General features: G+C 28.6%; 2 protein-coding genes and 1 pseudogene across 4 annotated transcripts; 2 read left to right on the top strand and 1 right to left on the bottom strand.

Moving 5' to 3' along the window:
- The first annotated feature begins 389 nt into the window (after positions 1 to 389).
- LOC145190590 (40-kDa huntingtin-associated protein-like) lies at positions 390 to 13,644 on the top strand. The gene is made up of 3 exons (XM_090089905.1): positions 390 to 805; positions 8,634 to 8,749; positions 12,994 to 13,644. Exons 1-3 carry the CDS (start codon positions 567 to 569, stop codon positions 13,560 to 13,562), a joined length of 924 nt encoding a protein of 307 aa, XP_089946031.1. The 5' UTR covers positions 390 to 566; the 3' UTR covers positions 13,563 to 13,644.
- An 897-nt stretch (positions 13,645 to 14,541) lies between these two features.
- LOC145190297 (myophilin pseudogene) lies at positions 14,542 to 15,482 on the top strand (annotated as a pseudogene). The gene has a single exon (XR_016453196.1). The product of XR_016453196.1 is annotated as a myophilin pseudogene (transcript).
- Positions 15,483 to 16,998: 1,516 nt separating this feature from the next.
- On the bottom strand, positions 16,999 to 20,372 carry LOC149887027 (uncharacterized). Of its 2 annotated transcripts, none has more exons than XM_090089868.1 (3): positions 19,512 to 20,372; positions 19,293 to 19,356; positions 16,999 to 19,203 (listed from the first exon to the last, which is right to left on the bottom strand). In XM_090089868.1, exons 1-3 carry the CDS (start codon positions 19,952 to 19,954, stop codon positions 17,368 to 17,370), a joined length of 2,343 nt encoding a protein of 780 aa, XP_089945994.1. In that variant the 5' UTR covers positions 19,955 to 20,372; the 3' UTR covers positions 16,999 to 17,367. The 2 variants fall into 2 exon arrangements, with proteins under 2 accessions (XP_089945994.1, XP_089945995.1); XM_090089869.1 differs by having other exon boundaries at positions 19,745 to 19,977.
- Between the last annotated feature and the right edge of the window lie 1,235 nt (positions 20,373 to 21,607).

The raw sequence follows: 21,607 nt of genomic DNA, 5'->3' as shown, positions 1-21,607 counted from the left end.
AAATTCAAATATAATGTATCGTATATTTTCTTTTTTGTTTCTAAGGGATTTTTTGGGTAATTTAGATTTTATTGGCAAAAATCAATATTTCTGGTTTTATGAAATCAAGTAAATTTAGACAAAATCATAGACACCAAATAGACAAAAAGTTATGCTTTGTAGACTTATGAAGTGAAAATTATTTTTTAACTGAGCAATCTTAGGACACCATCAAAAATTTGATAGACACAACAAGGACAAAAAATTAAACATTTGTTGTGTCCATTACAACATACAGAATTGTCTATGTCTGTGTTGTAAGTCTATCCATAGACTAGTCTGGTTACTAATTTGCAGTTTAAAAAATAATTGTCCGAGATATTGTTAAAAATTACGGTAACTTTTACGGACTTTTGGGAGTAACTTCATTTAAAATCTGTGTAAATCAAATATACGATATTCAGAGAAATTGAACCAATGTTGTTACAAAATCATCACACATCTACGAAGTTACTCAGATTAGTTTAACCAATCCATTACTAATAAAATATTAGAAGTAATAAACTTTTCAAAGTTAGTGCTTAAGAATGGATCGTGAGTTGGATGTATTCAAAAATTATCGTAACATCAACAATAATATAAAAAAACGGTTTTTAAAGAAACCGAATTTTATGGAGGCTATCGAACAGTTCGGAACGCTTTCAAGATTTTTGAAACAACAGGAATGCCCTCAGTATGCTGGCTTTTGTTGTCTGGCGAAAGCTCGATGTGAGAATACTTTAAATAATCCAGTCGCTGAAGCAGAAACTTTACTTGAAGCAGCTAGGTAAGATTCTTGCTGCCTGAAGAAAGGGACCATAAGGCTAAATTTTTGTATAGCAGTATCAATGAATGATCCAGTTAAGACAATTGTACCATGGAAGAAAGGAGTAAAAATTTTCAAAATTTTATCTTATCTTGCCAGGAATTATGTCCTTCAACCACTTCTTTTTTACCAACAATGAGGCATAGGTAAATGTTGATTCAGAGCTGCAGTCTTTTTGAATATGTAAACCTGAGTGACTTATGATAACTTACTTTAAAAGAGCATTAAGTATATTGAATCCATTAAAACATGAAAAACATTTTTAGCCATAATGTCCCTTTCTTTGTAGTATATCCTAGTTTTTAGAAGTCTCAGTGGCCATTTGGACACTTAGCAACAGAAGACCATTAAATATGTATAAATTTATTTAATTTCTATTATTAGCTATTTTAAAACAAAATCATCTTTCAAAATCTAAATATGTATCAAAGTTAAATAACAGAATTTTCATATTTATAGCAAATAAATTTTCATATTTATAGCAAATAAGTTTTCATATTTATAGCAAATAAGAGAAACTTGAAATTTATACAAGAAGATGCCAATATTTATGATGTAGAACTTGAAGATATTATAATGAAAGTTCCATCATCAATTGTTGGTCATGGATCATCTAGGCATCATCTTATGTTTGATGTTGATCTGACATCTTTTACTGTACAGTAATGTAATTTAATATAATTTAATTTTGTATTTTTCATTGTCTGCATTAAAAGATTTCCTCTAAAAAGCATTATGATCAAATCTAAATGAATCTGACTACTAAAAATAGTTTTGGTTGGATTTTAAGAGGTTTCTAACTTAAAAACCTATTTAGGGGATATTAATCTACTTAGGGCCAGATTTTTTGTATGATCATATCATATCAATTACTTCCTATTGATATCGACATAATTGCTTAAAATATAAAACTTCGCCAAATAAAAGGGTTTTAAAATCAGTAACCTTAAGTACAATGAGTTCATTTCTAATTGTACTTAGACCACCAGCTAGTACAGCAAGTTATCAAAATTTTTTCTCTTAAGTTATCTAAAAGATAGTGACAACTTTATTGTTGGCCAGAAGTTTCTTTATAACATAAAGCAAAGCTGTAATATATCATGATTACTTTTTAAAAGTCCAAATAGTTCATGATTACTTATTAATAAAATTATGGTCAAAGGAACAACATATCTCGGTCAAAGGTACAACGTACATGTTGTACCATTGACCATTTGACTACTTTTTTAAAAATGCTCAAAAATGATACTTTTTGGTTGAATGAGAAAAAAGTCAAAAGTATATTTTTTACACAAAATATAAGAGAATAGCATAAACTTTGAATGGTATAAATTGATTCAATAGTCAAGAAAAAAACGCCCAGAAACAAAAAGTGGTCAGAGGTACAACAGGTTCCTCTATATTATATCGTTAGACAAAATAATTCATTATATGTACTATGTAAGCATGGAATCAGTTTCTTAAATCCTGAATCTTGGTTCTTTATCCCTTATTCATTTGCATTAGCAGTTCGTTTTTTTTTAACAAACATTTGAGATATTTTTTATCAACAGATTTGTATCTCACATTTCCTTAGTAATGATAAGTCAAGTTTCTTCGTTGGAATGAGAGGAAGATGTGAACTATTTAAAAACAAATTTTTTTATTAAAACAGTCAAAGTTTTATAAAAAAATCAAAACAATGCTGCTGAGAATGGAATTACATAATCACATTTTTGTAAAATATCTTCAAATATTTTTAAAGATAAAACATGAACTTTTTTTAAAAATAATCAAAACATTCTCTATTACATTTTTAAGCATGTAAAAAAATAAATGCCAAAGTAGAAAATTTACTAAAAAAACTTTCATCATTTATTTAGAACTAAGTAATAGTTCTGATACATCAATATGAAGAGATAAATGATTTTAGAGGAATTAATTTATTCCTGCAGATATCTTATGTTTGTTCACAGAATTACAATCATAACTATTTAATCCTTTTTTCCTTGAACCTTTTGAATCTTTGATGTTTCTGCAAATTAGTTTTGTTTAATGCACAATGTTTACATCATTTTGTTTATACCATAACTATGAGAAGGAGAAACATTTTTGTAAGTACTCTAACATATTTGACCAGTAAATGCAGACTCATAAATATAAGATTACTTACTACAACTGCAAATAGATTGCCAAAGTAAGGGTTTTTTTAGCAAGCTTACGTTTTATGTATTTGATTTTCTTATCTGCTTATCATCTTTATCTGGGAACGTAATAGACAGCCTTAGAAATATGATGATAATTGTAGTTGATGAGTGTTTGATCCTCTTCAATTATACAGAATTTTTTAGAAATAAAATTATCATTTTCACAACTTTCTGCAGCAGGTTCTTGCTCTTTTTTCTTGAGTTTTAAAATGGTTTGGCACTTTTTATAATTTAAAAGAATGAAAACCATATTTGTCTTAAAAATATGTATCTTTTTCTTGTTCCCCTTGTGAGAAACCTGGGTTAATCTTGAAACCATTAACAAGTTTTCTCACCAGTTTTTTATCATCAGATTTTAGTTTGATTTTGTTTGAGAAAAATGTTGAATAGCACAATGGTGTATGGATGTATTTGCAATTCATGCTATTGAGTTGCAACCATATATATATATATATATATATATATATATATATATATATATATATATATATATATATATATATATATATATATATATATATATATATATATATGTATATATATATAAAGTAAGTTATTTTAAGTTGCAACTGCTTATATATTTACATTTGCAAAAAGGTATATTACATAGAATCATTGTATTTTTAAATAAATAGTTAAATTTAACTCTTAAAATTGAAACTCATTTTTTGTAAAAAAATTAATTATTTAAACAAAACATCAAATCAATATTATAATGAGTTGATTAGTCTTTTTCTACTTCATATTGCCAGTAATGCATGAATCCACTGTCTTACTTTTGCCTTGAATTATTAGCACTTCAATTAACTATAAAAAAATAAATGCAATAAAGATTAAGTCACAATTTTAAGATTAACCAAATTTTTTTTGAGTGCTACATTTGAACAATAATGCAGGTTTCCATTAATAATCTCAGCAGCGTGTCTTGTTTTGTGTCATATGCAAGTGAATTGTTAGTCAAATACACCTTCAACAGGGTATTCATCACTTGAGTCTAAATTCACAGAACTTTGAGAACTCAAATTTATCGCTAGTATACTTTTTAGGAACTTTAATGAAGTTCATTAATGTTAACGAACAAGAATCTCTTGAAAATGTTTCCTCACATCACTAACTGCTACTATTTTTAATGAAAAAATCCTCCTTGTCTGGGCCTACTCTTAATACCTTAGCAAATTTCTTATAGAAAACTTAAAATCAAGAATAAATACAAATAAAAATCATTTGTAAAAAAGAGTCACTTTAAAAATCAGAATTTACACAGAACTTGCAATAATCTAAAGAAGGAATAGAAAATGATTTCATATTTTGTCTAACATTTGAGTCCACAGAAAATTTTTTTTGTAGTTAACAAAGAAACAACATTTTCTTACTGTTGTATTTGATACAAAAAATATTTAAAATGTACTTTAGTTATTCTTTGTATCAGCATTTGAAAATATTTAGAAAAATCAATTGTTTCCATTTTTGTGAATTTTAATTGATCTTGTCTATAGTTTATTTTAAATCTTAAAGAGTTTTTCTGATAAATAAACTCTATTATTGCGTTTATTTCCTTTTAACAAATGGTGTTTTTTTTTTCCCATTTCTGTATAGGGTAGTTCCACATCAAATTACCCAGTTCATTGAATCATTTGTCTTCATTTTATGTTTCATGTTTTGACACTTGATTCCTATTTATTTGAAAGCATTCTATGCAAAATTTCAGCCAAAATATTGATTGGTTCCCAAGATACTGCAATTTTAATGTTGACTGAATTTTGATATTTCCCAAAATGGCCCTACTTTTCATGACATTTTTTTAAAATGTTTTTCTTATCAAATTGAGAAATAACAATAGCAAAAAACATAAAATTATGTTATTTGTTGCAAAATTCGAAGTCACATTTAGAATGCTGAAATGTTTAAAAATTGATAAAACTGCTATTTCTTTTAAAACATTTGAAAACCTTATCTAAAACTTTAAAAATTTATTTAAAATCATTTCAAAACACCATTCTCTAAAATTTTTTTTTGTTTAAATTTCTTTTGCTGTTTATAAACTTGTCTCAAAAATTTATGCTGGAAACAAAAAAACATTTTGAACTTTAATATCCAAGGTAAATAACTTCTTCAAGAAGTTACTAAGAACTATCTCCAAATACAATAAAACTAGTTGCAATAAAAATATATAGTCAAAAATATATAGGATGTTGGCTGATGAACACATCTATTTTTAAGGTTTTGAAGATACAAGGTATTTTGACTTTATTTGTAATTATTTACAATACTGTTGCCATTTTGCTTGTATTTCTTTAATTTCAGCTTTTTAAGAATATAGTTTCAACTGGCCATAAAGAGAGAGCTTGTAGAACAGATAATTGTTTCAATATGTTTGTGTTAAAAGTAGTCATCTCTTTGAGGTAAAGTATGCAGATGGACTTTTGGGCAGAGAAACTTAACTTCAGCAGCACCTTCTTCCTGGTTGATTTTAGTTATGATACTGATCAACTAATTACCATCATAGACTACCTAAGACTTGCTGCATAATTTCCTAAAGTAGCAGTATCAGTTTGAAATAAATCTTGTTGTTTTTTAAGTGCCATCAATCTTTTTTTCACTGATCCTATCTCAGAATGGCTTTCAGTGGGACATGGGAAAATAGTTCCATTTAGCTCTAAGACCATTTTTGATCTTTAGCTGGCATAGATTGTAAAAGCCTTTGCAATTTTTTTATTGTCTTGCACAACCATCAAAAAGATGCTAGACTTGAGTTGGCTAGGAATTGCATTTAAACAAGGTTAGATTGGAATGACGTTGTATGGTCTGCTATAGTATAGATATAGATATGTATGGTCTGAAAAGAAGTTCAATTTAGATGGGCCTGATGGTTATCAGTGTTGTTAGCATGATTTAAGAAAAAAAGAAAAAATTTTGAGACAAAATTTCAGAGGTGTTAGTCTAATGGTTTAGGTAGCCTTTAGAAGTAGAGGAAAATCAAGCATTGTATTTATTTAAGGTACTCTAAGATTCTAAAGACAGATTCTTATACAGCACTACTTAAAAATAGTTTGTTACCTTGCTTTAAAAAAATAAGTAGCAAAAATCAAATTTTTCAACAGGATGCAGCTAGCTCAAATCATACAAAAAAAAAATGGTTTTCAACAAATAAAAAAAAAAAGTTTTATAATGGCCTCTAAATAGCCTGGACTTAATCCTATTAAAAACATATGGAGTAGTTTGGTTCATTTGGCTTATGCAAATGGAAAAATTAATGTGGTGTTAAAACTTTGTTGGGGAGTGTATGATCTTTTTTTTCAGGCATAGTTCGATAAAAATCATTTGACTTGTAAAATGTTTTAACAGAATCTTCTACTTCTTTAAGTAAAACTTTAACCTTATGCAATTGAGAAATGGCTAACACCTCTTTCTTGTTAAAAAGCTGTCTAGTTTTCTTTGCCTGGTAACATGTAGCAACAAAGTTTTTTTGGACTTCTAATATCAACCAACTTGGGGTGTGAGTGTGAGAAGTTGAATAAATAGTCAGGAGTCTTATAATAGACAGGAGTCTTGTTACTTTAAATGATGGTATTCTTGTATCATGTTCACTCTGATTTTTTTTTTTTTTTTTTCGCTTTTGTAATATCTTATCTTCTGGTGATTTTTTATTCACAAGATTTGCAGAATTTATTCCCAGGAGCAATTTTCAAACTATTTCTTATCATGGTTTATGACCCTTCTATTGTAACCATATTAGGACTTTTTTTAAATATTAAAGAAATTGACTGAAAAGTTAAGTATATTAATTGAAGTTTAAAAAGCTTGTCTGCTCATTTGCTTGTTTGTATAAAATTTTATTTTGTTATGGTTTTTAAAATTTAAAGTTTCAATAACATCTGGATGTTATCTATGATGTTATTAAACCAATACAATCCAACTAAATAAGATAAGTTTCTTGGTATGAGCAGTAAGAAGTAACCATTTCTGAATAAGAATGACAGTTTTTCTTTCCTACTTTAGTTTCAGAAATAAAAAAAAAAGATCTTTTTAAAGGAGAAAAAAATTCTTTTTTCTGCTATCTACTAATAGATACAATATATATAGAAATAAGTTTTAATTTAATTCAAATAAAATTTTACTAATTAATGTTTAAATGAACTCTTTATAATTATATGATTACCAACATTTAAAAATCAAATGCATATCAATATCACACTTGATCACACTTGGTCAGTTTTTACATACACATTGTTATATAAAACCAAATTAGGATGTATTTTTCAGTTGTTAACATAATTGCCACACCTGATATGTAGGGCTAAAACTTAGTATGATTATTTTTTTCTTCTAAAGAGTTTTAAAATCAAGTTTAATACTTTATTAGTTTCTTGACGTGGTTTACTTTCTTGAACCTTTGAAATTATAGTTCTATGTTTTTGTTACTTTTCCAGTTTGATTTTTCGTGACTTGTAAGATTATAAGTAACTAAAAATATTAAAAGTAAAAAAAAAAAAAATTTAACACAGGGTTTGAGATATTTGAGTTGGGTTTTATAAATTAGTGGTTTTCTTATATTTAAAGCATGTTCTTTTCCTATTTCAGTATTTTAAGTGGATTTTTTGAATTTTCATCAAAAATATATTTTAAATGTCATACATTTGAAATTTCATAATTTTGATGCCATTATTTCTCATTTTACTAAGGAAAATGTTTGAAAGAAATGTTGTGAAAATTGAACCATTTTTGAAAACTGGGTTATTATTAAAATTACAATATCTCAGGAACCGTTCAACATGCCAAAATTTTTTGTTTGAACTTTTCTTTTAAAATAAAATTACAAAAAAAAAAAAATCTGAGAAAACATGATTCAAAGTTTCCAAAAATTTAGGTGATTTGATGTGGAATTTTATTTTAATTTTTTGGGACCAATTTTATATAAATTTTTGGTTTTTCTAAAATTTTTTTTTGTTTAAAAACTAATTACATGATAAGTTACAGATTGCAATATTTTCATTTTCTTCGTTTTTTATAAATGTTGTGTTTGTTTAAATGACCTTCCTTTAAGTTCCCAATAGCTTAATAATCTTCTTGCTGATATCACTATCTTTTAGATACTTCTAGAACACTCAGTTCTATATCATGGTTAAAAAATCCTCTTTTTTTTTCTTAACAATGGAGATTTTTTTTACTGACTTGTTTGGAAAGTAAATAGAAAATTTAAAGGTCTCATAACAATTCATTTAATGAATAGAAGGCTCCAAAGTTTGTAAGAAGTTTTTTTTGCCTCTTGAATTATATTTTAAGAAAAAAGTTTAAAATCTAAAAATGCTTAAGGAAAAATAAAGATTTTGAGCTGAAATTTTGACAGTTTGCTCTCATTATATATATACAATAATTGTGCAGAGTTTTTATTAAAATTTGAGCTGCAGAGTTAAGAGCCACTTCTACAATTAAAGTTAGCCATTTATGTTATACATAAATTATTATCCAGTCAGTTAGGTTTTTGTATCTTTTTGAAATTTTATGAAAAAAGAGAAAATGATGATTGTTTATTGTATTGCTTGCAATTAACTATATTATCTCACTCTACAGTTTATATGAGTAATTTTTTCTTATATTCTTAGGCTTTTCTTTGAAGCTGAGCAGATAAATGTAAAAATAAAATGTCCATCATTAGAGGAACATCTTTCTGAAGCTATCCTCTGTTACAATCAAGCACTGAAGGTTTATATTAAAGAAGGTACTCTATAAATATCTAATAAGTCTTTATTTTTTACATTTGATATTGCTTAATTTGTTTAATTTTCAAAACAAATTGACTTTTTTTTTTTCAAATTTGTGTTTTTTTGTCATTTCAAATTAGCATTTTTTGTTTATAAATAAATATATTCAGGATTTTTTATTTAAATAGATATGAAATTGGTTCAAATTTTATTCTTGCGTATTTGAGCTAAAATCCTGCCCATGTTCTAATATATGTTGATGCAATGTAGTTTACAATATATGTTACTGTAATGTAGTTAATGTATTTGATTTGATTACTTGCTGAATAGTTTGAACATGTACAACTAACATTAAATCACTTTTTATCTTCTCATCAGTGATTGTTAAATTGTTTACAAACTTAAAAATTGATCTTTGAGCCCATTTACTATCTTTTTATGTCCTCTTGTCTTTTTAAACACATTTTTTTGTCTTACTCTAAGATAATTATGAACAAGATACTCGCCACAAATAATAGACATGTTTGAATCATTTAAACAAAGAGAAGACATTTAAAAATGTCTTCTCTTTGCAGCCATTGTTTTAGTCCTGAAAAAATGATAAGGTATTAATTGAAACTGATTTAATTCGCATCGTAACCCTAAATACTTGTAGTTTTGAAAAATCTCACAAGCTAAAGATGCTACACAAAAATGGAGAAATCCTGCTAGTTTTCCAATGTATGTGGATGCAATGTAGTTTATAGTGTATGTTGATGTAATGTAGTTGGTAATGTATGTGCAATGATCATTTAGTTTTACTCTCAGTTTCAGTTACAAGTGTTCAATTTTTATACATTTAAGTACCACATAACAGGTATTGCATAAAGTGTGCCACATTTACTTTTTACATTTATCTATTTTAGAGAAATTGGTCTATATTTTTTTTTTAAAGTTTGTATTTTTTTTTTCTACAAGAAACTTAACTTTTATTGATACAAATAATTTCCGTTATTTTAGACATGAAATAATTGTCCATTACATAACTTTATAATACTTTTTCAAATCTAATTTGTTTCACTGCAAACATCAATTTGTCAACTAATGTTTTCTTATATTTTATATTTTTCCCAGTTTATTTAGTGAACAAATTTGTCCCAAAAAAATAGTTCAATGGTTTTTGTTGATTACAACTGGAAAATTGTCTTTTCACCATTATTTCGGAAAGATGATGGGCATGAGCGATTGCATGGTCTTAATGAAATGTCTGATTTCTCATCAGACACTTGGTTGCCATATTTTTGAGTTACTAAACTACTTGCCATATTGTTTCGCACTAAAATTTGCTAACCTAATTTTTTTGACCTTTTGATCATTGGTAAACAATGGCTCTGTCCTTTTACTTGACAATTTACATCACTTTTAAGTATTTGGTGAATCAAATCTTTTAAATTTGAAATCTCTCTTGCTATTGTTCTGAGAGACACCTTCTTCCAAGTTAAACAGGCCTTCACTTTGCAAATGTTCATTTTAGTACATGCGGTCCATGGTTGACCAGGCATGTGATATAAGTCAATAGCACCTTTCTCCTTGATAATTTCTGTGCTGTATGAAAACTAACTGAACCATTTAAATTATTGAAAGTCTTTTATGGTGTGTTACTCTTTTTACACTTGTTAAGTAATACACTTTGTAAGTTGATACTCTTCATCTAAAATCAAACAAAACAAACATTTGATAAAAATTGAAGATTTTGTAGAGAAAAAAAGAAAAAGCAAAATTAAAAAGAAAAAAAAATCAACCAGTGCAGCCCAAAAATTGAGCAAGGTAGCTAAAGAAATAAAAAAAGACTTTTTGCAATGCCCATTATATATGTTTAGTGTTGGAAATGGAAATTTTGGAAATGGAAGATATCAATCTTCTTAAAGTGTTTGATTTGTCTTTTTTCTGAGTTATTTTAGCATTTTTAGAATGTTACACACTAAGTTCAGCTATTCAAATGAAATTCCTCGTAGACTGACAAAACCATTTAGAGCTTTGATAACCTGTCCAGACTAAATTTAAAATCTTTTACCCTAAGCATAGACTTATCTTCAATTTCCAGATTATCCATAAATGTTCATATCCAAGATGTTCTAGATAAACAATCTTCTAAGAATTATGAACAATAGCCTTTGCAATGAGATTGATGTCAAATGGCTAATAAAATTTATCAGTTTTAAATTTTTCTTTTTAATTCTGCCAAAGTCTCTGTCACACAGCATTCTGTTATAACCTGGAACTAGGTATTTGATTGCTATTTCAATGAATTTGATGTTATATTAATTTTTCAAAAATGCAATAATTTACTTTTTTTTTTGTCTGTTTTTTTGTAAAAATTACTAGTTTTTTTTATGGCCTCAGGAAATACATTAGTGCAATGTTTGTAACAGGACAACACTTCATTAGATCTTTTATTAGCAAAGTTTTCTGAATAGATGTACATAAAAATATTTCTCATACTTATATCATGTACACCAAGGTTATACGCTGCTAGCTGCCTCTTGTAGTATTGATGACTAATCCCAGTTACAGGAAGAAGTAGGTTTTTTTAATAGTCCATAAATATAACTTTTCTATCATCTACAGCCAAAGCAAAATATTTACACTCCCTGATCTGCTCGTAGAAGGGATCCCCTTTTCTCTTGTAGACTTTATAATTAGTTTTCAGCTTTAAAACAACATCACTAATTTTACTGACAGTGGCAGATTTAATATCACTATCATATTTTTTACATGTGCATCACACACCTGTTTGCAGAAACCCAAAAACTAACATTGAATTCATAGTTGAATTTATCTCTGTATTGCCACTCTTTGGCTATAGTTTCATGTCTGGGTGTTTTTTAAAAACAACCTAAACATGTCAGAAATATTCAGGTCTGAGGTCAGTTAAATCTTTTTTTGGTTGTCTGCTCAAGAATAGTGGCTTTCTTTAGCAGGAAATGAACAAATTTGTTGATGGATAGTTTGGTGAATCTTATCATCAATTTTTTTTTGATGACTATGCTTTCCTCTTAAATCTTGTAGAGATTCTTTAAAGTATAGAACTTTTTTCTTCATATTTTACTTTTTACACTCTGTAGAGCTGATTCTTTTATTGTGTAACTGTAGCTGCCACAGAATTCTTTGTGGACAGTCTTACTCTGCTTTTGCCTAATTGTGTTTTCTTTCTTTATGGAAATGTAGTCCCTTGAGTAGATTTTCTGCTTTTCATGTTTGGCAAGTTAACTAATCTCTTTTAAAATATTATTCTTTTCTTCATTATTAAACTTTCCTAGGCATTTGCATCTTCAATCAACATTGTGCTGGCACCTTTCACCAACATCCTTTCCTGCATAGTTTTTGTGTGCATCACCTGCAAATATAAAGTTTTCATTTTTTATTAGGCTCCAGCATAAAATAGGTGAGGTTAGGTGTAAAGCATTAAAAAAATGAAATTTAGAAACTCAGTTAAAATAGTCATATGGCCTCTTCAATTAAATTTTAAAAATACCAAAAAGCAGCTGTACAACTTAATAATAAGTATACTATTCAATACAAGTAAAATAATAGTTATTAAAGCTGAAGATGAGATGGTAGATGAGAAGAAAAAAACAAATTAAACCATGGCATGTTAAAAATAAAAAATATAAATTATTGATTTTTAAACATAAATATATTATTTGAGACTTGTGTCTCTTTGATGCATTCTAATTGACTGGCAGTAATTTTTTGATTGGTAAAAGTTAAGAACATTTTCACCTTAAGATCTGCACTTGAGCACTTTTTCTACCAAGTTTTACCAAAATAGCTGAAGCTGACTTTTTAAACTCAACCACACAGGTTCTATTTCCATGACTTAAAGTTACAGGGATTATGTAGGTGAAGTATAATTTTTTTCATAAAAGGTTTTATGGTCGAAAATTCAACATTAAGGTGCACATCATCTTCGACCCTGAGAGAAAAAAGTTTACAATTCTCAACGTTTTTCAATTACACTCCTTTTGATGGGTTAAAAAACATTTTATGTGAGTTTTTTTTATCGTAATTTAAACATTTTTCACTTTTTTTTTTCTTTTACCAAATATTCAAATTTTGTTTATAAAAAACTACCATATAACATGTGAATTTACTTCTTAGATAGTAATTTAGATAATTATAATAGTTAGATAATAGATAATAATTTAGTTTTGTGTTCATAGTAGTGCAACCTAAAGTTCTTTTCAACAACACTACTTAATTATTGTCTTTGTTTGCTCAGGTAATTATTCTTTGGGGGCTTTTGTATCCTACGAAGTTGCTAACAATTTAGTAAGCATTGGAAAGTTAGACGAAGCATATAATCATTTTGTTCGAGCAGCTGAATTTCAAAAACAGTACAGTACGGTGGATTATTTATGCACTCTACAGGATGCTGCCGCTTGTAAACTAGTGAAAGAAAATTATCCTGCGGCTCTCAAACTTCTTACTGAAATTGCCATAACGATTGAGAGCATGGTGTCCAGTAATAAAGAATGTTTAACTTACAGCTTATTGCAGATTTTGCGGCATGTTGAAATAACCCGAGTCCTAGCTCTTTTACTGTTAAAGTCTTCTCCGATGGATATGAATGACGACCATTTGAAGTTGCTAGAAAAATACACTTGGGAAAATCGAGATAACGACCCTATTTTACCAGACAATATATTTTTATCAATACAATCCGTAGTGATGGCTACACAAGCTGCAGACGGAGAAACGTTGATTGAAATGGAAGAGCAGCTGTATGAATACTTAGATATTATTCAGTTGGAACTATTACATCGGATTGTTGTTGATGTTAATAAGTAATTTTTAAATGTTTTTTTTTTTTTTTCAATGTGATTGACAATATAGCTGCATACAATAATAATGATTATTAAAATATTAAAAACTATTGTGGTAGTTCAAAATGCTGCAGGTGGGCCAAACCAGGCCCGCGGGGTGCATTGTGACCATTCCTGAATTATCAAAATTACATGATCTTTCGTTTAAATTTGTTTGGTATTAAATTTGTTTTAATAATTAATAATTAACTTTGTTTGGTATTAAATTTGTTTGGCTTAAATTGGTTTTGTATTCGAAGATTTAACTCATACAAATTATTAAAATTGACCAACTTAAAATTTTAAAAAAGTTCAATAATACTAACCATAGTAACCATAGTAACATTTGACTGTTTTGCTTCGAAAACTCTTTAGTTATCTAGAATATTTAAAAATTGCAATAAAATTACAGATTTAGTAATCAAACTAATTACTATCCATACACGTCACGTTTGATTAGTAAGGCGATTGTCTGAGAAATTAATCTTTAAGTCTGCATAGTTTAAAAACAAACTTGTGGTTTGAATTAGGAAAACGCAGAAAATATATTTTACGAAAAAGTATTTTGCTTAAAACTATGAATTGATACTCTTAACTCTTAAACTTAACTCTTGTAAACTTATTTTAAAAGTAAAGTATTAACAGTATCAATCAACTTATTTTAAAAGTATTTATTAACAGTATCTCAATCAATAGAAGTCAAGAGTATAAAAAAGTGTTTCGAAATAATGATGACTCAAATGAAAAGTGATAACATAAATTTATCAAAGTTATCCGTTTTTATATCACTTGAATATTAACTTATTGACGCTTTCTTTATTCCCATAGAGATGTTAAATCGGATTTATACCAATCGGATTTATCCCAAATAAGGCATAAGTAGTGAAAGTTCGAGACCGCTTATAATTACAATTTAATCGAATATCACCGCAGATTGGTTTATATAAATAATACATTAATACACTTTTTGAGCGTTGATTAGTGGTGGAGGTTTTAGGGGATTTAGGTGAAAGAAAATGCTCATTAAAGCATAACGTATTGGGTGTTGTTTTGTAAGAAAAGAATTATGTCCGGATATTTGTTTTAAATTAACAGTTTACTTCGACTGTATACAATCAGGTACTCAGTGAAAATTTTGTGATTAGAATGTCACATCGTCCTTTAGGATACGGAATGACTGCTGAGTTAGCAGCAAAAAAAGCTGCAAAATTCGATCCCAACCTTGCCAACGACGCATTCGATTGGATCAAAGAAGTACTTCGTTTTGCAGGAGGAGAAGGAGCTGCTCTAGCCGATACGATTAAACCCATCGAGAAAGATAAAGACGTGCAAAATTACCTAAAAGACGGCGTTATATTATGTCATTTGATAAATGCTATCAAACCAGGAAGTGTGAAAAAAATTAACGACTCTAAAATGGCTTTTAAACAAATGGAGAATATTAGTAACTTTTTGACCGCTTGCGAAAAGGTTGGCATAAAACCTTTAGATCTTTTTCAAACTGTAGACGTCTATGAAGGTGTAAACATAAACCAAGTAGTAAACGGACTTTTTGCAATAGGTCGAAAAGCCCACAGACTTTACGATGGTCCTGCTCTAGGACCTGAAGAGGCAACTGAAAACAAACGAGAATTTAGTCAAGAGCAGCTTAGAGCAGGTGAGGGAGTTATTGGCCTACAGGCAGGTTCAAACAAAGGAGCATCGCAAGCAGGTCTTAACTTTGGTAAAACAAGAGCCATAATAGATTAAATGACGTTTTAACTTGGTATATATATTTGAATGTGATTGCATGGATCTGATATGGACTAGCAAAATTTTTTAGTTTTTTATTGTATTTATTTAGTACGTTGTTTAGTTATTTATTGTTTTTAACTCTGAGACTTTATAATAAAATTCTTTTATAAAACATTTGGTTTTAATTTAGTTTTTTGTCAAAAACGAAGCGCCTTATCCACTTAAATATTTTTAACCGGATTTTCTTAAAATGGATATTTCATGACTCGTTTGCACTAAAGCCCTATTGTCAGTTATATAAACTAGTAAAGTGCAAACTCGTATATAGTATTAATGCCTGACAGCGTTTTCTTTCGTACAATGTATTTTTAAAAAATTATAATAAACGAAGTTGCATTTTCTTTTTATATATAATTGCACAGCAAAAAACTCAACATTAAAATTAACACAGCAAACATAACACATTTAACAAAATAAACACGAAATGGACATAACTTAAACCACGCAGCCAAAATAGCACATGTTTTTCATTCCTAAAAAATGTGAATCGGGTGGTTTGGAGGGAAAACATCAGAACAAGAAAGAAAAAAGAGAGATGCGGGAAATATTCACAAATATATATATAACCAGCTAACACAAAACTTTCAAGTACGTTCGAAGAACGTTGACAACGTTCTTAGAACGTTCTTGGAACGTGCCCAACCGTTTCCAACGTTCTACGAACGTTTCTTGAACGTTTCGTGTTAGCTGGGTATATATATATATATATATATATATATATATATATATATATATATATATATATATATATATATATATATATATATATATATATATATATATATATATATATATATATATATATATATATATATATATATATATATATATATTTGGCTGTCCATTTTTTAAAAAAGATATATAAACATTTCAAATATGAAGACATTCGGATAACATTTAGATTGCCTAAAAATTATTGTTTGTTCATCAGAAAATGTTATGTTTTTGAGATAAAAGTGATTATCTTTACGGGATCTTCAAGCAGTTGCCACAACTGAAGTACGTAAAGACCACTCACAACCCTTAAAATGTAAAAAGTTGTTAAGAAAGAAAATTGTAACACATTACGCTATTGTTGCATTAAAAAGAATAGAATTGAGTGATAGAAAAACCACTAATGTGTTAAAGACTGTCCGGAAGAATAATGAACCATTGGGCTATTGAAATAATTCGAGAACCATTTGATCAATTTTTACAATTTTTTTTTTTTATAGCAAATTTATCTGCCTTTCAAATAATTTAATGGTAACTTTTAAAAGTTGTAAATAAAGGAAATGAATTAAAAAGTAGAAGTGAGAAAATTATTTTGGTCAAGTGGCTTAAAAATCGTGATGTTCCGTTTAAGTCGTTTGCAAAAAAAGTATAAAGTTCAAAGGAAAATTGTCAGTTGTTTCATCTAATTATGAAGTAAATGTCCACGGTGCACAGGTACATTAAGCCACTACCAAAATGTACTTTTTTTCTCAGATCATATTGGCTCACTTTGGGATTTGTTGTACATATTATTCTAAGACAATCCTGAAAATTTAAGACCTATTGGATAAAGAGCAATTTTGGGAAATAGTTTTAAAGTTTTTAAGTATTCTCTTGTTTTCAATGAATTATTCATTTTTATGGCATTTTTAATATTTATTATACTTCAGTACAAACTTTGATACAAATATTCATTCCATTAGAATATTTGAATATTATGGAATGAATATTCACCACATAATCTTAAACACTGAGATAGAAACAGAGGGCTGAGGGGCAAGAGTCCCCCCCCCCCTCCTTAAAACTTTATTTTTTTATTTAAATTTTGTTTCTGGCTGCCTTAGCCCCCGCTTATTTCTGAAATTACTGCGTTCAACATGTTTTTTTGCACAGGGGTGATTTCAAAGTTAAGTTTAAGAGAGGTTTGCTATTTTTAAAAAAATTATTCTTGACAGTAGTCAAGTCAAGGATGCCCTCTGACTTTGGTATGTGATCTAAATTAAATTGAAAAAAAAAACATTTTCTCATGAAAAAGGTATAAAGTAATCAGTTTTAGATAAATTACATTTATTTTCTGCTCTGCTTTGGTTTTTAGTTAGAATAAAATTATGTCTCTTTACTTGACCATAAACTATCTTTGATGCCTCTGATACTAGCTTCACGGACCTTTCCACTGACTGTGAATTGTTGGGTAAATCTGTAAGAATAGGTTTTTTAGAAGTCTGCAAAGCGTTCTCTAATTCAAATGATGGAATTAGGATAGAAGTTGGAGGTTCAACCTCAATTAAAGAAACATCAACTAAACTACTCCATGTATAAGCGTTAAAGTTAATAGGCATAATTAATTTTGCTTTGATTTTTGGTTTGACTTCAGGACTTACTTCTCTTAATTGCCTTATGTGCAAAACTTGCTTAATAGCTTGAGCCCTTATATCTTTTTCATCATCTTGCAACATAGAATATAAAAAGTTTTCTTGAAGACAGCAATAAGAGTTTCCTTGAAGATTTTGAAAAACAATTTGCTGTATATTATCTGCCTGATTTTTAACAAGCTCTATTGTCTTATGAAGAAGTCTAGGAGCATCTTTATAAAGTCCAGACCTTTTATGGGCAAACCACATGGGGCAATATACTTGGACTATATACTTTGTAATTGTACACAACTCATCTGTAGGATTCTTCGATCTTGCATAAACCATCATTATTCTTAAAGCTAGAGTTAACCATCTGGCATGGTAAACAGGTCCTGGTTTTTTTATTGAATATTTTGGAGATATAAAGCCTTTAGATATTCCAATACAGTACTCGTAAAGTTTACGTTGATCTGTACTAAGATCAGATAAAATATTAGAGTTTACATAGGAATCAATCTCTGAATGAATTGGAACAAAATCAATTATTGGTAAATCATGCAAATCACTTGCAGAAGCTTTTTGACCAATAGGGCCCTTATATTTCTTTGGATCGTTAGTTTTACCATCTACTTCAGCTATGACATGGCGAAGTGGTAACTCATTTTGGTGAAGTACACATCCTATTAAATGGATTCGTCGGTTTAAAAGCTTTTCTAATGTCACAACTAAGCCATTATCTGCACCAGTATTAGCAGAAGTATTATCAAGAACAATGGCTTCCAAACTACTAATGCTGTTGTATTTTTTGAGTATTTTTAGAGTCTCAGTTGCCATTGTAATTCCTGTTCCATTTTTTATTTCAATATGAGTTAAATATTTCTTAGAAAAAGGTCCACTTTCTGCAGTAAAAGTTAAGTGATGTTCATCTTTTACTGTTCTTTTAATAATAGGTTCTGCATATTGATCATATCCTAATATATGTGCTAATGTATTTTTGTCTTTTTTACTATCTACTCCAATGACTTTTAAATGAAAAACTTCTGAACTATGTTTTTCACTAATCATGGTTGAAACACGCTTTTTAGTATCAAATATCTTTTTTTCAGTGATAATTTGTGATCTGTCATTTTGAGTTATAATTTGATAGTCTATCAAGGTAGCAGTTGCTATGGCAGATGTTGCAGCGTCACTAACTTCGAACCTGATAGCAGCTTTGGCAATGTTAGTTAAATCTGTGTAATTTTTTTTACACAGTGTTTTTGCAAAAAACTCATGGTTTTGATTTTTATAATCATCATTATTATCTATTTCTACATCATAAGTTTCACTGATACAATCATTATCTGAATGAAGTGCCATGTCACTTGTTAAATAAATTTTCTCCTTACTTTTTTTTCTTGCGATCTTGGCTGTCTCTTTCTTATCAATTTGGCCTATCTGCCAAGTTCCAAAGGGCCCTCGCTTAACTTTTTGATCCTTTAAATACTCTCGTTCTAGAACTGGAACCTTAAGTTAAAAAAAAAAATTTTATAGCTTAGAGAAAGTATTTAAATAATAAAAAGCATAAAAAATAATTATACAAAAAAAAAAGTCACCTGTTTGCTTTCTTCACAGAGACATACATAGTGCTTGTTAGTGCAACCCTTGCATCGAACATTTCTAAAGGGTAATATGTATAATAAAATATAATGCCATAATTTGAGAAGAAATAAAAAAACTTTACAGCTGTAAAATTTGTTGACAGTTTAGTCACAAATTTGTGTGAACAAACATATTGTTTAATATTGTGGTTTTTTGAAAATGTAACTTTAAACCTGTCATCGCAATTTAAAAGAGGAAGTTCACATCTGCATGTTGATATGTCAAACAACTTTAAAAGGTTATTTTCCAACCAACGAACACTGTTTTTATGTTTTGAAGCTTTAGATCGTTCAGCTGCAATTACTTTTTGAAATGTTCTTTGTAACTTATTTCTTAGAGGTTTTTCCTTCATAAGTGGAAGATTTGGATTCACTTTTTTCCAAATTTTTAAAATTTCTTCACTTACTTTTAAAACTATGGCAGGAGAATCAATTTTTTTAGTTGTAATCATTTCTTTTTCGACCTTATAAGCATATTGAATAGTCTGTTTATATGTTGGAAGGTCACTAACAGGTAGTTCGTTTGGTTGCCCAGCATATCTTTCACTTTCATGTCTAGTTATAATATTATGCGTTCTTTTTCTTGTTGGTTTCCCAGATCCACATTTTGCATTCATTTTTTAATATTTAAATTCAGTCTGAAAAAGATTTTTTATATACTTGTTGTGTAAGATAATATAATATGATAATACCATAAATACAAAAGCAAAATATATGGCTAATATAAATACTTTATCCGTATTAGATTTTAATTATTATTTTATATTATAAAACATCGCAAAAAGTATCCTTTTCCAAACACATTTAAAAATGGCAAACTTGTTGTTATTATACAAATTTAAGACGCGAAAATAACATTTTAAGCGAGGTTCTGTCCTATTTCGCAATACTTAAATGGAACCATGAAAATGTAATTGGTTTTATTTTTCCCAAAATAATGACTAAGTTTTAAAATTTTTTAAATTGCAAATAATTTTATTGAATATAAATAGTACATTTCCCAAAGTGAGCCGAGTGTTGACTTTAACTTGGTAGTGGCTTAAGGTACATGCTCTAAGACCTTGCAACACATCCCCAGAAATTTTTTTTTTGGTTATTATCAAAAAACATTTCCTCATTCAAAAAATGTAAAAGACAACTTTTTTTAGTGAGGGCCTGAGGAGAAAATCACATGTTAACCCTTTAGCGCCCGTGTAGCAGATCTGCTACATAACTTCAGAAACCTTTTATGGCCATCCTGTCAACACAGTGATCTCAAAAACACCTTTTGTAGCATATTTACAACATATTTTTGTTGATCTGATTTAGCTAGGTTAATATAATTAGATAATCAAGACTTAAAAACACATCAAAATTGTCTTTTTAAAAATCGGATGATTGCTGTCAGACAAGGTATTTTCAAAGAGAGTTTTTTCCTGTTTTTTTACGAATATTAAAGCTTATTTGTTTATTTTATTTTAAATTAATAACACATGTAAGTTTTAGAAGTATTTAAGAGAGTTTCCTCTTTTTGAAACTATCACAAAATGCTATCTGAATTTATATGTATCACATATGCTACAATGACAAAATTGGGTTTGCTAGTGAAATTTTAAAATTTTATTTTTTAATTCATAATCTAGGCCCTAAAACAATTGCTTTTTGAAGTTTTTGGAGTTTTTTGAAAATTTTAAGCCCTGGTGGGCGCTAAAGGGTTAAAGGGTAGTGCTCAGGAATTTTGTTGTTCAAGATAGGTAACTAAGAGACATGAGGCACACTCAAATTTCTAGTATGTTGATACTAGTGTCGAATAGTTTAAAATTTAGCAAAAAATTAGGGTAATTGAGCTAAATCAACCCCGCCCTGAGCCCTTACTACTCCCTTCCTAGAACTAACCCTTATCAAATAGTGTTCCAGAATATTCCAATCAGGGTATCCATAAAAAAACTGGTATTCCTAAATCAACAATACAAGAAGTCAAAAAGAGGTGCAGCTACAAAAAACAGAAATTCCCTAGAAGATCCCAACAACAATTCAGCGAAGGCCAAGAATCCTCTTCAAAAGGAATGGAGCCTAAAGTTTTGATAAAAGCAATTAAAACCGAAAAATCATGAAAGTTATGGTTTAGCAAACCATCTGTTCGCGTGGTTTCAAAACTCAGCAGTTTTTAACGAACAGAAACGTAAACTTTGAAGATTGAGTAAAAGAACTATTAAAAAAGTGACATGCCTATGATCCGAAAGGGTTATGATTCGCCCGTCTTCTGGCCTGATCTTGCATCTTGCTATTAC

The sequence above is a fragment of the Hydra viridissima genome, unplaced genomic scaffold (assembly GCF_058129835.1).
Source record: "Hydra viridissima isolate aposymbiotic clone 2 unplaced genomic scaffold, HvirCarnegie_v1 scaffold_6, whole genome shotgun sequence".
Classification (NCBI taxonomy): domain Eukaryota; kingdom Metazoa; phylum Cnidaria; class Hydrozoa; order Anthoathecata; family Hydridae; genus Hydra; species Hydra viridissima.
Note: the sequence above shows the minus strand (reverse complement) of the source record. Positions and strands in the feature narration are given on the sequence as shown.